The sequence below is a fragment of the Neophocaena asiaeorientalis genome, unplaced genomic scaffold, assembly GCF_003031525.2.
Source record: "Neophocaena asiaeorientalis asiaeorientalis breed wild unplaced genomic scaffold, Neophocaena_asiaeorientalis_V1.1 scaffold54, whole genome shotgun sequence".
In the NCBI taxonomy this organism is placed as follows: Eukaryota; Metazoa; Chordata; class Mammalia; order Artiodactyla; family Phocoenidae; genus Neophocaena; species Neophocaena asiaeorientalis.
In genome coordinates, this window is record NW_020174938.1 from 2,850,026 (window position 1) to 2,867,832 (window position 17,807).

At 40.0% G+C, this 17,807-nt stretch overlaps 2 protein-coding genes across 3 annotated transcripts in view; one reads left to right on the forward strand and one right to left on the reverse strand.

The window, feature by feature from the left end:
* The window catches only part of NPTN (neuroplastin), a 32,447-nt gene extending 25,454 nt beyond the window's left edge, over nt 1-6,993 (forward strand). Inside the window, exons 6-8 of the mRNA XM_024761709.1 lie at nt 4,492-4,513; nt 5,353-5,427; nt 5,988-6,993. Of these exons, the coding sequence (XP_024617477.1) occupies nt 4,492-4,513; nt 5,353-5,413 (83 nt within the window). The 3' untranslated portion in view covers nt 5,414-5,427; nt 5,988-6,993. The remainder of the gene's footprint in view (nt 1-4,491; nt 4,514-5,352; nt 5,428-5,987) is intronic.
* The window catches only part of REC114 (REC114 meiotic recombination protein), a 91,858-nt gene continuing 80,221 nt past the window's right edge, over nt 6,171-17,807 (reverse strand). For both annotated transcript variants that reach the window (XM_024761710.1, XM_024761711.1), the window contains 3 exons: nt 16,838-17,050; nt 9,716-9,802; nt 6,171-7,255 (listed from right to left, as the gene is read on the reverse strand). In XM_024761710.1, the coding sequence (XP_024617478.1) occupies nt 7,091-7,255; nt 9,716-9,802; nt 16,838-17,050 (465 nt within the window). In that variant the 3' untranslated portion in view covers nt 6,171-7,090. The remainder of the gene's footprint in view (nt 7,256-9,715; nt 9,803-16,837; nt 17,051-17,807) is intronic.

Sequence of the window (17,807 nt, forward strand, 5' to 3'; positions counted from 1 at the left end):
CACATGCTTTCCTCCCATATGCCCTGCTTCAGATTTACAGAGATACATGCGTACACTCCTTTGTGGAATGAATGAGGAGGTACCTTATACCTGATACAGATTTGGAGTTTCAGAGGTGATGAATTTTTACTTGTCAGACAACCGTTCGTAATTCTGTGTTGACTTATTTATACCATTGTGAAAATTGATTTTTTAAAAAAATAAGCCTGACATGCTTCTTCTCTGCCAAATGAATACACTATTATCAAGATACAGCAGTGATTTATTTCTGACTCACTGGACCTTTTTTTATATGAAAAAAGTTCATATAAAACAGTATTCATATTTGGGCAGTCTGAGTTTTTGGTAACTCGGTGCTGTACTAGAAAAGCACTAAGGGAAACAATACAAAAGTATAAAAACACAAATTTAAACTTATATAGTTTAGCCTGAGTATGTTTCACTAGAAGAGCAAATATTGCTTTAGATTTCTCACATAGAAAATACTTAGGGTTAAGGTTTAGCTGCTTCCAGGGGGTAAAAAAGGCCCATGACTTTTTGTCTACTGGAGTATACTCAGGACATTTTGTAAGTGAAACTTACATCTAAATCCCTTTCAGTCACTGTTATGGTGTCTTTGAGGATTGGTGCCCCAGTGGGTTGTCTTGTAGGTAGATTATCTGCATATCACCTTTAACCTTCAATGTTTTTAGTAACAGGTGAATTGTGGAGCCAAGTAAGGACTTTGTTTTTTCAGTTTACTCACCTCCTGACTACATTTTCTGGAAATGTTAAATGATAATTCTCTAAAAAGACTAGATACAACTAGCATCCCTCTAGCCTTCCATCCACCTTACAGCTGGACATATGCTTGGAGCTCACCTTGTGTGTTGGTTCCCTGCTGACTGAACCCAGAGAGTGATCAGTGTGCCTCTCGGGAGTGAACCTGCTTAGTTGCTGGGGCCTTCAGTTCTGCTGCACATTTTACTGACCTCGATTGAAAACAGTAGGAGCTGATTTAAGAGAAGTGCTGGCATCAAAAAGAGATTTCCATTATCATGTTAGGGAGATAATTTTTTTTTTTTTTTTGCGGTACGCGGGCCTCTCACCGTTGTGGCCTCTCCCGTTGCGGAGCACAGGCTCGGACGCACAGGCCCAGCGGCCACGGCTCACAGGCCCAGCCGTAACGCAGCATGTGGGATCCTCCCGGACCGGGGCACGAACCCATGTCCCCTGCATCGGCAGGCGGCCTCCCAACCACTGCGCCACCAGGGAAGCCCAGGGAGATAATTTTATAAGCAAGTGTAGGCACTCTTCCTTTAAGTTACTGGTATAAAAGATACTTGAGGTTTTGTGGGAACCATTTTTAGTGGCTGTGATGTATCCAAACTCTTTTTAACACTTTAGAATTCAGAGCTAGTCTAATGTTCCAAAATCAGTTAAATGGTCAAAACATTGGTAGCATATGAAGCTTTACAAGAGGACAGGAATGTTGGAAAAGGAATGTGACTTTTAAAAATGATATGTGAAACACACGTGTTATCTCTTAACCAGGGGTCATCTGGGTCAGTAACAAGCTACCTTAGGAAGAAAATACAATAGGACTGAATAAGGAAGGAAATTGAAAATAATTGTTACTCTCTTTTGGGTTTAATGCTGCTCTGCTGAGATCAGGCAAAATTTAAGTGGGTTTAGAAACCATAAATCCTCATCCTCAGTGAGATGAAGGCAGTGAAAAAGGAGCTTTGACCAGACAGTCAACTTACTTTGACATTAAAGCCATCTTTTTGGAGGTGGTATTGTATCAGGTAATCTGTTATTTACTAGGCATTGCAGAGCACCCTTCCAGATTCTGAGGTGATGTAGGGGAATGAGGGCTCTAAGTGCACTCGGTTGGGAAGACAACATTCAGCTGAATGAATCAGTGTGTGCAACAGGTCCACCAGGAACTTCACTCATAAGATGGATTCCAGAAGCATCTTGTTTCCACTCTCCCCCAGCCCTCTTCCTCTCATCTAGTCAGTGGCTGTGAGTAATACCCAGCTGGAGAGAACAGTCATTGTTTAAGCGGCTGTCTTTTGCCCTGAGGGTTTGGGGGTATGTTGATATTTGTCGGTTACTATGACTTCTTTTTTTTCCCCCCTCAATTGCATCAAACCCTTAAAACATGGTGGTAAGTGAGCGATATGCATGCTTTTGGAGTTTGTTTAATCTCCGCTTCAGTCTATACGATGCACAGTTCATAATGTTAACACTTTTCTTCAAGTTTACTTCATTCACTTTCACAACTAATTTGGATTTCAGTTTGCTGTTTAATCCTCATTTACTTTCATTTTCTTACCCTTTATCTGTAGTTCTGTTCTTTCCCTCTCTCCTGATTTCCTTGTTAGAGGTCAAGTTGTTGTTTTTGTTTGACCTGTAAAGGGAGAGTGGTGCTGCAGATAGTGATTCAGTCCAGGAAAGTGGGAGCCTTGAGGCTCTTTTCTTTGTTCCTTATAAATGTGGAAGTGGATTTGGGGAGAGAGATTGAAGGGGCTCCTGAGACGTAGGCACAAGTGTGAACAGCAACTGCTCCCACTTGCAGGCATGGCAGCTACACCAGAGCCACTGTTGCTAAAACCCCTCATGCAGCCCTTTGCACGTTATCGCCTTGTTGGGCTGGAAAATGACGTTATTAGTCAGACACCAGGGCGTACATATATCCCAATTACTGAAGAAAGAAAAGCTCATGGTGTGAAGTGCTTGGGTTAGTGCTGAAGTGTCACGCTTTGAAAAGATTAGCTTGGCTATCGCGATTCCCTCTCCCCTTTTTTTCTCTTAAAATTGGGAGTAGATTGGTGATATTCTTGAATCAGCTACCTTGCTTTAGAATTCTGTGTTTTTGGGTGCACAGCCAGAGCACTAAAAATATTCTAAGTTTGCTCCTGTGTCCTTTCCTGTAAGTCCCAGAAGTGCTTAGTTCCTAGCATGTAGCTGAGCTGGCTTGGCCAGGATGCTGAGAGCGTTAGGGTGTTGTGGTGAGGGAGGATCTAGGCTGGGCTCGTGGGTCTCAGTGCCTGGTACGTCTTTGTATATCTTCACTGTATACACAGCACACAGATGTCTTGGGTGTCTGAGTCTTAAGTTTGTTTTCTGTACTGTTCGATAGTGTACTATTGTTAGTAGTAGAATCCTGTGGACACTGGTGTGTTGCTAGCCTATTGTTCTGGCTAAGTCACTGGTTTGTGGTTAGTTTTGTTTCTGTTTTGTTTTTTTTTCTTTTTTTTGAAATCTTTTTTTGCTCCAGTCACTGTGTGTGCTGGCGGTGGCTTTGCCTCTCCGTTGCCTCAAAGGAACAGGTGGAGCAATGTCTCCCTCTGACAGACATTACTCCTGACGTGTGCTCCTGCAGATGCCTACACTGAGACTGTAATCTCCATAACTGCTTCATGTGCACCAAGCCCCCTTGTGGAATCCTGCTGAGAGTTTTTCTAGAAGCCTTCAGTTCTAAATCATTTAGTCTACCTGACGTTTGTAAAATAAAAAGAAACTAAGAACACTTAACTTGCTTTTCCCCACCTTTGTGGGCCTTAAAAAAAAATCTGTGTGTGTGTGTACAGACACACACACACACACATACACACACACATATATCCCTGGTTAAAGGGGACCAAGTTGCCCTTAGTTGAAACAGGAAGGAAAAACTTATAAATCAGAATCAGAAAATACCAATTTAAGAAGGCACCTAAACTCAGATAATGTAAGCTTTTCGATTAAAAAGAAAAAAGATAACTCACGGCTCATCTGGGTTTGGGTTCTGGTTTTGGCCAGGGCACAAGAGTGAGCCAGTTTTTTTATCTGAAGTCTTTTCTAGAGGGATGTCAGCACCATTCAGCTTTCCCTGGTCTGTCACAGAACATCCTCTGGTCTACCTACACTTGTTGCTGGCATAGCCTAGCCTGTCTGACCCAGTATTAGGTTGAACCATTGTGGCTTCCTCTATCTCATTCTCCAGACTAAAGACTCTCCTAAAGATAACAAAACAGCAAGAACAGTGTCCTTTGGGGAAGTGAGGATGTGTGTAAACATATAGATACACATCCATCTGCATTGCAGGATTGAGCCAAAACTATACATGCATTCACCACAAGAAAACAAACAGCAGGATTTTACAACTGAAATGTTGGTTTGTCTTCTCATCTACTTAAGAGTGAACCACTGGAACTTGGGGACAAGATGAGTATAATGATATTGCAGCCTGTCTGTCCGCTACAGTTGCAGTTTTTCATGACAAGCATTCAAAGTGTTAACTAAAATCATTGGAACAACATACCTGCCATTAAAAACCTGAATCTAGAAATAATAACTCCATGAGTGTTTTGCACCTCCAGATGGAATGGCCTTGAATAAATGCTATGAATAGCCATGTTTGCCACTTGCTGTTTGCTGTTCTGTTAATCCTTATGCAGAGTCTCACAATTTTCTCCCTTCTTCTTCTCTCAATGGATTATTAAAAACTGAACACCTGTGTAGACGATGAACCAGCTGGGCCAATGTAAGTAGTTTATTCAACATTGATTCACTAGTTTCTGGTTGGGTTATTATGTATTTGCCCTTTAATCAAAGGGCTAGCTAAGATTGTAGGGGAAGACAGTGGAAACAGTGTTGCAGTGTAGACTTCTTAGCAAGACATGGAGTTGACTGAGAGTTGGCTGATTGCCATTTGATTCCCAGGACAGGCCGTACAGTTTTTTTAGTAGCAATACAAAGTGGAATACCATGCAAAAAAAATGTTTAAAATTTTGCACACCCCATATGTTTAAATTGACAATGTGGGGTAAATCATCAGTATATCTGAGACTTCAGGTTTTGTTAAAGTTAATTTCAAGCTCAACTATAGCATGGATGAACTGCCTGGCTCCATTAAATTGCGTGTATCCAAGAGACAAAATTGCAAATTTTGAATCAATCCAAGATTAGCAGAATCTCCTAGAGTTGGGGACTAAGTCAGAGGCAGGCAAACAGTGCCCAAATTATTAAGTGCCAGAGGGCACAGCACTGCCTGTATATAATTATGTTTTATCATTTGAGAAGAGACAGTGGTGTTGAGTAGAGAAAAAACTACTATTTCACCTTTATAGTAATTATAGTTTACAAGTCAAAGGGAAAGTTACTGGTATATTGTCTGCCTTGGGAGTCAAAAGGATCTATTAATTTAAGGTATGTAGGCACTTTACACAGGAATATTAATTGTGTATTAATATTGTGCAGTAAAACTTACTATACCAGGGATGGCAGTAAGTGGAAGACTCCCTGTATTTCCGTGTGTTATACTTTCAAAAGTTGCTACTGACCTTGAGTTTAACTCTTGTAAATGCAATTTTTCCTCCAAAGGAAAACCAACTCTACCAACAATCACAAAGATAAAAACTTGCGCCAGAGAAACACAAATTAAGTACTACTTGTAACGTAAGTATGGCCTTCTTTAGAAATTTTAGAAAATTATATTCAAATGAATGTGCCTCTGTTGACCTTATTAAAAATTCTTCAGTAGTTGGTGTTATGTTGCAAGATCTTTTAGTTGATTTCAAGAGCAGCCAATACTGGTGGAACAAGTTGTCTGTCCAGTGTAGCAGCTGGAAAGGAAGATTTTCAGCTGAGCTCTTTCAGTTATTTACATAAATGCTTTTCAGAGTATGTATGATGTTTCAAAACATCACTTTACCACTTTAATTACATCTTTAAAAAGAGGTAAAAGTGAAATTGTCACCTTCTTAGGTAGATTATTCTGAGGCCAGTTGGTCCCACTTTGCTTCTGAGGGCAAGGCAAGAATGGTGGCCAGGGACAGCTGGGCTGGAGTACCTTCTGGTTAGGCACGTGGAGATCTGAATTCCTCACCGTATCCCTGAGCATGCTGTTTGAACCAAAGCTTTGTTTTATAGGCACTTGGTGTAGTCTTAAGTAACAGTGCATATTCTCTTTTAAGTGCATATTCTCTTTTAATTTCTAAATACTTCTTCCTTTACAGATCCTTAGGTTCCTGAAACTGGTGGCAACATGACCTGCTAAATTTTCTGCTTGTACCTCTTTGGTTCTTTCCCTTTCAAGTGAGCAGCACCATGATGACTGTCTAAAGCATGCCTTATTTAGCCTCTCCTGTAAGGGTGACCTAGCCAGGTACATTTTAAACAATGCTTCAGTGTAGAAGGTGTAAACTACTTTGGGCTTGATGTGCTGTGAATGTTGCTTTTTTTTTCCCCCCTTTGGTAGAATATTTAAATAGAAGTAAAAAGGTCCTCTGAGGATCAGATCATGCATGCACCGTTTTTTACTTAATGCAGCTGTTAAATTGGCAAAGCTCTAAAATGCACTGCTGCCATCTAGTGACACATTTTTGTAAAGTACAGCAAAACCTACAGATATATACAGTATATAAATATATATATATATTTATATTTTTGGGGGTGGGAGAAATCCAAAATAAAATAAATGCTTGTTTCATTTTTAAGCTGCTGATACTCATTCCTTACTGTATGTTGTCAGATGAGGAAACTGTTCAGTTCTGGTACATAAAGATGAGTAATATAAACTGAAATCTATAATTTTAAGGGCTTAACCTATGACTTTGATGAGAAGCTGGAGCAGTCCACTGAATGGATGTAATGAACTGCAGTATATATGTATGATTGCTTTTTAAGTGATTATTTTTTCTTTTGTTAAATCATGTAAATTCTTAAATCCTTTTGCACTGATGTGTTGAACCTGATTGTACATTCAATTAAGGCAAACTTTTATAATTTACCTTTTGTTTTCAATGACCTTGAAATGTTACAGCATGGTATTCTATGCAACTAGTTATACTTTGAGGTTGACACTGTATTTTTTCATTGAGTGTAGATTTTCACACCCGGCAGGGTTCTCACACGGTGCGTAATGGTAGATGCATGTACTTGTGTTTTGTGTAATTGTTGAAGTGCAATGATGTATAAAAAAGTGGATTCACCTGTTTTTAAAAATAAAACTGATAAAAGGTGTTGGAATAATACTCTTTATTCTAGTATCTTCTCTAGTCTTAGGAGGAAGCATTTTTTCCATTGCACTGAAGTTCCTCAGTTCTGTATGTATAGAATGTTAGTTGCTCAGCTCTGTCAGCTTTTTTAGTTCCTTTTCCACCTCTTCCACAAATGCTGGGAAATTCTGATCCATGAGGCACAAGCGTAGAAAGGGGCCTAACTCTTCCGTGTTCCATGCAGATTGTTCATAGACCACGGGCAGCTCCTCTGATGCCAGGAGAGACTGTGGGGATTCCAGAAGAGTAGTTTATTAGAGATTACAGGAGAAAGCAACAGCCTGAATAATAGAACACAAAAACTTTGCCTTAAGGAAAGATTTGGGAAATAGACACCAAAAATTAGTGTTAATTAGCTTTGCAGAGTTCTTTACATAATGTTTCTAAATATACAAAGTGAGATAAACTTGTATCCTTAGGTATTTCAAGTATATTAATGAAACGATGTGCAAAGTTAAGATCCTGCTTCAATGAAGAGTATGGTGCTGATAAGTTTGTGGACTGATAAAGCCTATTGATGAATGGACGCCACTAACTTAGTTCATCCTTCCCACCTTATAGGTGGAAGAATGGGTGTGAGCAGTTCATCATATGGAAACTGGGTTCTGAATGTAATACAGAGAGGTCACAAACTGACCATCCCAAGGACACAATTATCTCCCTTTTTCTGGTCCTATCCATGAAGCTTGACAAGTAGAGGCATGTATCCATCACCACAATCAAGACAGAACATTCCCACCACCCCCAGGAAGTCCCTCATGCTACCTACTCTTGTCAGACCCTCAACCCTTGGCAACCATGATCTGTTTTCCATACCTTATAGTTTTGCCTTTTCCAGAACGTCATATAATGTGTGTTTTTCACATGCTATTTGCCATTTGTATGCCTTCTTTGGTAACTTGTATTTTAACACCATTTGACTAAGCTGCCAATATTTAAATATTAGGAGAGTTCAAATAAAAGTGACTGAGCTTGGCTATTTGGAAGATAAGGCGACATTGGATCCACAGTCCCACATGACGAAGATGGCTCCAGCTCTGTACGTGGTTCAATTACGTCTGGGCCTTTGACTCAGCCTTCTTATTCTCTCCTGATGTTAATTCTACTTAGGTAGGTGGTTTTCTACCCTTTCCATGGCATGGTTTGGTATATATGTATACAACTGACATTTCTCTAGGAACTATCTATAATAGAAATTGACTTTTCTAAATTCAAACCAGACTGTATCTAAAAGGTAGAAAGAAGAAAATGAAAGTAAAATGGAGCCCTGTTCTCCAGTGAGAGCCACTGTTAACATGTTAGTGTATCTCCTTCCAAACTTACTTACGTTGTGTGTTTTTACTACAAAAATCATGCATGCTATTTTGTAGCCTTTTAAAACACAATGTACTGTGAATATCTTTCCTTGTCAACAGATATAGACATCACTTTTAATGACTACATTTTTATCCCGCCTATGGTTATAGCACTCTTTAACCACTCAGTATCCTATTAGTGAATAATTACGTTTCCAGTTTTACTATAAAAAACACTGAAAAACATCCTTGTATGTATATTTGTGTAGATGAAATGGTATTATAGGTAATAAGATATAAAGTGAAATTTTATCTATATTGCTGAGTTGCTTTCAAAGAGTTTTACCAAACTTATATTCAAAGAACAACTTGTCTAGAAGGTTAGAGCAAACAAGTAACATATCTGAGCTCCCAACCTGGTGCTTTTTCTTCTTTATACATGGTTCTTCTATATGATGTAAATAAACTGGGCTGAGGTACACCTTTTATAGCAACTGATACTTCCTGAATAACGACATCACACACTGCCTTGCTCATGAATTTTTTCTGTGGCTCAGCCACTATAACCCCAGTGCAGGTATGAGGCTACAAACTGGGCACTATAACGTCTGCCCTGTGATTGTCCATTTATTTTGAGTGAGTGGTGAGCCAGATGGAGAAAACACCTGTATTTTCTTTCTTATACCACTGTTAGCACAGTTTAATAGATAAAGAGGAAATTCATCCTTGAATATTGAATTCCATGCAGAACTCTGTGGAAAGCATAGGCTGAGAGCCTGCTGTCAAGCACAGCAGGGAATGCAGTGAGGAGGAGACCACCTTCAGGAGCTCCAGCAGACCAGGCCTCAGGAACCCTGAGCCTGAATGAATAGTTCTGCAGGAGTCTGTGGTAACAGCAGACTGCAAGGGGAGAGGGCATGTCCGAAAGCAGTTCTGTGGTAACAAGAGTTGAATCCTCCCGGGTCTCCACACATCCTTAGCTGAGATCCTCACACTGAATATCTGCCCCTACAGAAACTATCTTGATATGACTCCGAATTCATATTGATCTTAGAAGTTTCCAAATTTCGTTTCCAAAATTAAATTGAAATTCTTACCTGTATTCCTCTTTCTGGGATAGGTGGTGAATAAATTCTTTATCTCACACATTTAAAGGCTAACACTATAGACCACTCTTCATCTTTTATTTCCTCAGGAGAATAGTTCTTCAGTATGTGTCATCGTGTTTAATCTTACAAGGGTAGGTGGAGATGGCCTGTCTCTGTCTTTACCATCTTCTATAGCAACATTTTAAGTTACTGTTCTAGAACAATGGATTGAACAGAGGGATACAAATTCTTCAGGATCACTGTTTTTCCTGACATGAAAACTGAACATGGAAATAGGCCCTACCTGAGCTAACCAGGCCACTGAGGTCCTTCCTCTTGGAGTGCCTGTGCCAGCTGGTACCCACTGTTGCTGCTCCAGGTTCTGATGTGACTGCTTTCATGTTAAAAGAAGGAAAATACCAGTAAAAGTGGTAAGATCATTGTTGGTGTAGTCTGTCCTGGTTTAAGCTTGGCTGTTACTTGATTTACCACAGTAGAGGTACAGACAGAGTTTAAATCTGAGGCACCTGCCCTTATGTTCCTTATGTCTGTTCCTTATGTCTCATAGGCTGGCAGTGCTTCTTCTTGTCTGACACCGTGGTGTACTTCTGTCTTCAGAGGCCCAGCCCAGGACCATGTGCTGGTACTGGAGGGCAGTGGACATTGCCCAGCTTCTGATAATCATGATTTGTCACCTTCTAAAAATTATTACTCAAGTAATACATGTTCACTGCAAAAAAGGGAAAAAACCCTATAGTTGCAAGATAATCTTACATTTTTAATAAAAGTTTAAAAAAATCTCATTTTAGACATTCTGAGGGAGTGAGTTCTTCTGTTAGTAAAATTCCTAGATATCTTCATTCAACAATGTTTTGTGCCTACTGTGTACTAGACACTGGGGTGATAAAGGGAAGGGAGCCACAAAGAACAAGGTAGAGGTCCAGCCCTCAAGAACCTACAGCTCAGTAAGAACTTAGCAAGTCAGGAAGTGCTGGAATGGAGGTAAATATAAGACTTAAGGCTTAGAGTGGAGGGGAGTACAGGAGGGGTGTGTGCACTAAGCATGAAGGGTAGGAATGCTTTAGAGTCCAAGCTGCTTCAAAGGAACCTGCTATAGGAGGGTTTGTTCTCTAGCAGAACACACGGGATGTTTTCTAGGCAAACAGTGAATAAGGTACAGAAGGAGGCCTGGAGGCATAAGAGGCTCGGAGGGCTGCTTCTACCTAAAAGCACAAACTTTTCCAAGAGCCCCATCACTCCTCCTTCCTAGCCACATGTCTGCAGGCCTCGTTATGTTTTGGATATATGTGGTGCTTGTAGTGCTAATCTCCAGACAGTTGTGAGCTAGTGGTATCACTCAGGGAGAATCCAAGACCCTTCCCTGGAAGGTGTCTCTATCAGCAGCATGTTCTGACTGCCAGAAGTAAATGTTCTACATGGAAGCTGACTGTTGCAGTTAGTGCATATTAGCAGAAATGCATATCTGGAAGCATCAAAAATGGGGTGGCAGGACAGAGAGGAAGGAAAGACCAAAGAGAAAAGAAAACTAGTCAAGAATACTAAAATAAAAATGAGCAAAAAGGTAAGGGACTTTAATGAGTCTAGAATCCTTAGGCAAGCCCCATTTCTCTATTTAGTTTCCTTATCTGGAAAAGTCAGACTCTAGTGTTTCTTCCAGCTCTGATATTTGATGTTTTCCTAGGAGACACATCAGTTCAGTTCACACTGTGTTCTTCAAACAACTGGGAAAGACATCAACCAAAATTCATATGCCATCCACACTGACCTAGCCAAGTGCGATGGAAGCAGCTGAGGCTACTGGGGTGGCCCTAAGGATTGGACAGTCCTCTGCCCAAGTGCAGAGAGATGGAAGGTTCTGTGCACACAGGAATGAGCCCCTGGCCGCTTTCTGCTGGACTTCCTGTGCTAACAGAGGAAAGAGTTCACCTAGGAACTGCCCCCCTCTCTGAGTATGCTGGGTTGCCTTAGAAGCCCTCAGGTTGAGAAATACCTGGTTAGGCCACAATTAGTAAAATTACAAGGCTGAGGAAAAGTAAAAAAATAAGAGCCAGGAAGTGACTCAAGAACTTGAAATAGAAAGACATGGAATTATCTCTATTTGCAAAGAAGAGAATAACTGTTTTAGACAAAAGAAAATATATAGGCCAGAGCTTGCACCTCTTGAATTGGATTCTGAAAAAGGGAGCATGATAGCAAATGTGCACAGTAGCAGCTAAGGGCAAGCCTTAGGAGCCTTTGGCATTAGGAAGACTAGAATGTTCTAGGTAGTGCTTCACAATGCCTGCATGCTGGTGCATTAACCCAGTAGCTTTATCTTGTCTCCTGCTCTGCAGCATCAGACACTCTGCCTTATCATGGCCCTATTGACTCATGAGTTCTTACCCTCAGTAATAACTGACTAGGATGCTCATTTGTTCATTTGCAAGGGAAGGCAGATCTGAAACGGTAACAGCACTGGCAGTAATAGTGATAATGGATCATGTTATTTAGGTATTTGCCAGATGTCCTAGCTGCTTATAGACGATTTCAGTCTCACCATTTTACAGATGAGTGACTTGCATGAGATCATGTAGCTACTAATAGGGCTAGGATTCAAACCTAGATCCATTTTGATTCCAAAGCCTGTGGTCTTTGCACAACACTGTGCCATCTCATCTACTCAGAACACCAAACTACAGATCAGAGGAAGACTTGAATACGGAATCAAGAAAAGACATGAAGGTTTTGTCATAGCAAGAAAGTACCTTATAATAAGCCATTCCATCCCATGTGTAGAGAGGGGATTCTTAAAGAATACAGCAGCAGCTGATGAGGCAAAAATGTTTTAAACTAGATCCAGGGTTTGTTTAAAAAAAAAAAAAAAGCTTTAGTGTTAAGACATGTTCACAACAAGTCATGCAGAAACAAATGAAGGAGAAGAATTCTAAAACATCATCAAAATTTGATATGGCAGGGCTTCCCTGGTGGCGCAGTGGTTGAGAGTCCGCCTGCCGATGCAGGGGACACGGGTTCGTGCCCCGGTCCGGGAAGATCCCACATGCCGCGAAGCAGCGGGGCCCGTGAGCCAGGGCCACTGAGCCTGCGCGTCCGGAGCCTGTGCTCCGCAAGGGGAGAGGCCACAACAGTGAGAGGCCCGCGTACCGCAAAAAAAAAAAAAAAACTTGATATGGCAAATTAAACATAGTCAAGAAGAAATCATACAGTACTTGTTTAAAGAAAAACACTTTATGATAATGTAAATCTATGTTCACGAACCCAGATAAACTATGAAAAGAAAGTTGGTGTAAAGGTGAAATGTCTTGGCCCAGTGAGTTTAAGGGGAACTTCCAGGATGAAGTGATGGAAAGCCAGGTTTGGAAAATCATTACTCAAAATAGAAAATAAGAAAACCCAGCTTGAAACTAGAATTTCATCCCAGGAGCAGAGGTAACTTATGCTAGCAGCATGTGGGACTATGCCAAAGAAATGCTAGAATATGTACCTCGAGGAGAAATTCTGTAATAAAGATTCCCAAACTTCTATCACAAGACTCCTTTACACTCTTACAAACAGCTTTTGTTTTGAGTTACATGTGATATTTATCTGTTAGAAATTAAAACAAAAATTTTTAAAATTCATTTAAATCTTATAAAACCATTATATGTTATATTAAAAACATTTTAATGAAAACTATATTTCCTAACACAAAAATATAATGACTTTTGCAAATCTCTTTAATATCTAGCTGGACTCTCCTCCTATCCACTTCTGCACTCAATCTGCTGACACACGTTGTTCTGGTTGAAGTATATGAAGAAAATCTGGCTTCACACAGATATATAGATGGAAAGTTTTTTTTAAAAATGGGTTTTTCAGTTAATTGTGGATATTCCTTGATATGACACCAAAACTCAACAAGTGGTAGTTTCTTAAAGGTTATTTTCAAGGTAGAATCTGAAATCACAGCAAGGAATTTTTTATATTCTGTTATACTAAAATCCTTTGGTCTAAGCAATCTCTGTACTGTTTTTCATAGCAGTTGTACCAATTTACATTCCCACCAAGAGTGCACCCAGTGGTTCTCTTTACTCCACATCTTGTCTTTTTGATAATAGCCATTCTGACAGGTGTGAGGATATCTCATTGTGGGTTTTTTTTAATTGTTTTATTTTTATTCAAACATGAATAAGTACAAAATAATATAAAATACATGAAGGCATAATGGTACTTTGATCACCTGAGTATCCACTATTGATTTTAAGATAATAAAAAACAGCTTAATTAACTTTGAAGTCATGTTTTTTCAAACTTTTTATTTTATATTGGAGAAGTGATATCATATATTTGTCCTTCTCTGACTTCACTCAGTATGACAATTTCTGGTCCATGTTGCTGCAAAATGGCATTATTTCATTCTTTTTAATGGCTGAGTAATAGTTCATTGTATATATGTACCACATCTTCTTTACTCATTCCCCTGTAGATGGACATTTAGGTTGCTTCCATGTCTTGGCTATTGTAAACAGTGCTACAATGAACACTGGGGTGCATGTATCCTTTAGGACTATGTTTTTCTCCAGATACAATTGGAGGATCATATGGTAGCTCTATTTTTAGTTTTTTAAGGAACCTCCATACGGCTCTCCATAGTGGCTGTATCAATTTACATTCCCACCAACAGTGCAAGAGGGTTCCCTTTTCTCCACACCCTTTCCAGCATTTATTTCTGCTCTGATCTTTATGATTTCTTTCCTTCTGCTAACTTTGGGTTTTGTTTGTTCTTCTTTCTCTAGTTCCTTTAGGTGTAAGGTGAGATTATTTGAGATTTTTCTTGTTTCCTGAGGTAGGACTGTATGGCTATAAACTTCCCTCTTAGAACTGGTTTTGCTGCATCCCATAGGTTTTGGATTGTCGTGTTTTCATTGTCATATGTCTCTAGGTATTTTTTGAGGAGATGGGGAAGGAGAACGAGTGAAATAGGTGAGGGAGATTAAGGGGTACAAAAGTAAATAAATAGAATCCATTAGTCTGTTTTGCACTTTGAAAAATTTGTGATCTTTTTACTTTTTTTAAATTTCTTTTTGGCTGCCTTGTGTCTTTGTTGCTACGTGCAGACTTTCTCTGGTTGCAGCGAGCAGGGGCTACTCTTCATTGCAGCACGTGGGCTTCACATTGTGGTGGCTTCTCTTGATGTGGAGCACAGGCTGTAGGTGCGTGGGCTTCAGCAGTCGCAGCATGCAGGCTCAGTAGTTGCAGCACATAGGCCGTAGAGCGTGCGGGCTTCAGTAATTACAGCACGTGGGGTCAGTAGTTGCGGTGCGCGGCTCAGAAGTTGTGGTGTACGGGCTTAGCTGCTCCGTGGCACGTGGCATTTTCCTGGGATCGAACCCACGTCCCCTGCATCGGCAGGTGTATTCTTAACCACTGCACCACCAGGGAAGGTCCCTATTTTGCACTTTGGGTCTTCCATCCATGCATAATTTTGTAGCATCATATATTCATCACTTGAAAAATACTGGTTCGCTGGACTATACAGATCTCCCAAATGTTGAAACATTTTGCATTTACTTATTTTTAAAATCACGTTCATTAGTAGTACCATCAGGAAGGTCTTCTGGGTTAGGAAGCTGTGAAGCTCAAGTGGCAGATACAAGTTTTCCAGGATTCTAATTTTCACTCGAACAGCTTATTTCATCATTATCGATAAATACTATCAGTTGTTTTCTTAAAATGACAGGCTCACTTCATTCGAGAAAATGTCACCAAACACCCAAATCTGAATAACCAGAGTTTGTCCGTTGTTCAAGTAATACGGTGTTCCATGAAGAAAGAGGTGGTTCAGCACCCAATGCATTCATACAGGTGCTTTCCAGGAGAAAGCCATCGTGTGTCAGAATACAGATGGTTTTGTTAGTTGGTTCTTACTTCAGTGACCAGTGAAAAGCCTGACTGCGTACAGTTGGATGCCACTGCCTTGATCTGTGCTAAGGTGACAGCTCACAAAAGCTCACAATGCTTTTGTCCTATTAACACAAATATCCATATAGCAAAAGGGCAGATAACATCTTAATATTATTACAGAAATACTGTGGACTTCGTGGACCCTGGAAAAGGTCTCAGGGAAGGGTCCGTGGATCATGCTTTGAGAACCACTGTTCTATAGTGACACCCATAATACACCTGGGGCTCCCAGCTAACCTAATTCCTAGTATTACAGGTAGCTACAGTGAGACTCAACCTTAAATTAAAAAAAAAAAAAAAATCACTGTGTCTTCTTTGGAAAAAAACATCTATTCAGGTCCTCTGCCCATTTTTTAATGAGATTGGGTCTTTTTTGATACTGAGTTGTATGAGTTCTTGTAATTTTGGATATTAACCCTTTATTGGATGTATCATTTGCAAATACCTTCTCCCATTCAATAGGTTGCCCTTTTGTTCTGGTGAGGATTTCCTTCACTGTGCAAAGCTTTTTTTTAGTTGGATGCAGTCCCATTTATTTATTTTTGCTTTTGTTGCCCTTGCCTGAGGTGCATGGAAAGATGCTCAACGTCACTCATCATTAGGGAAATGCAATCGAACCACAAGATATTACCTCACAACTGTCAGAATGGCTGTCATCAAAAAGACAAGAAATAATAAGTGTCAGTGAGGATGTGGAGAAAAAGAAACTCATGCACAGGTGGTGGGAATGTAAATTGGTAGCTACTATGCAAAACAGTATGGTAGTTCCTCAAAAAATTAAAAATTGAACTACCATATGATCTAGTAATTCCACTCTGCATATTTATCCGAAGCAAACAAAAACACTAATAAAAGATATATGCACCCCTGTGTTCAGTGCAGCATTATTTACAGTAGCCAAGATACAGAAGCAACCTATGTGTACATCAATAAATGACTGGGTAAGATGAGGTCTGTGTGTGTATATGTATACACACACACACACACAATGGAATATATACACAAATGAGGTATATATACACACTAAAATATGTGGAATCTAAAAAACAAGGCAAACGAACAAATGAAACAGACTCATCAATACAGAGAACAAATGTGGTTGCAGAGTGGGGGGCGATGGGCAAACTAAGTGAAAGGGATTAAGAGGCAAACTTCCAGTTATGAGTCACGGACCTAATGTCAGCATAGGGAATATAGTCAATAATATTTTAATAACTTTGTATGGTGACAGATGGTAACTAGACTTACTGTGATCATTTTGTAATGTATAAAACTATCATCACTATACTGTACACCTGAAACTAATACTATAAAGTTAATTATACATCAATAAAGATAAGTCACTCAACATTAGATATCCTTAACCTACAAACCTGGTGGACTCAGCAAATTCCACTGTGATTTTGGCCCCCATAGAGCATTAACTTGTCAGGTTTCTCGTACAGCCACACCCTCGCCTACTTACATCATGCTGTGGTGGGATGCTCTGCACACAGCCCTTCCGTTGGCTTTCACCTGTCCACAGTGGGCTAGGACTCGGCCTGAGCTCCTGGCTGATTCCGTCAGGCACCTGGACAGTGAGGTACTGGGCCAGGTTCTGCACGCAGCTGCAGCAGTGTTCCAGCGCCTGCTCCTTTGAGCCTCCACTAAACTGCACCCGGAACATACGACTCTTGTTCTGTTGACAAATCAGAAGATATCCTCAGTGACCCTCGTGTCCTATCACTTTACTTCTATTTACTGTGAGGTCTTCCCTTTGTTTGAAGGGGAAGAGGTATGAATAAGGGAGTAGTTGCCCTAGATTGTTGATGTGGGTATAGAAAAGCCGTTAGTTTTCTTCTCCCTTTTGGGAGCTGTTCCTCATACTAAACTCATTTCCCTCAAGGAACTGGCAGACATCAGCAAAAATGGAAAAGCCCATATCATAAAGACCAGGAAGGTCACTATACTGACTGCAGTAAAAGATCAATGTTTTGTCTTACTTTGGAACAAAGGTTTCATACCATCTAATTCCTCAGGTGGAAAATCAGTGAAGCTAATAGTCCTGGCTCAACAAAGTTTTCCAAACCTGAGTATATAAAAGAGCTAACCAGGTAGATACACATTAAACAAGCCAGAGAATTTGAAAAACAAAACGGGATAAGGGGACAGCAAATGCTGAGAGCTAATGTATCTCATATTAATAATCTGTAGTGCCCTTTATCCTTAAAGAGGCCAGACTTAATGTACAAATCACACAGACAAATGAATCACATGTTGCCTTTAATTTGCTGTATGAGTTACATCCCCTGGCAAGTCCACAAATATGGGAGAGATGCAATTAAAATTTTTAGAAGTGGCAACTACATCAAATTTATTTAATTGTAAGTTTAAAAATAGAACTAAATTGTAACAATAACAACAATAAACCCATTATTTTAATAGAAGTAGTTTCC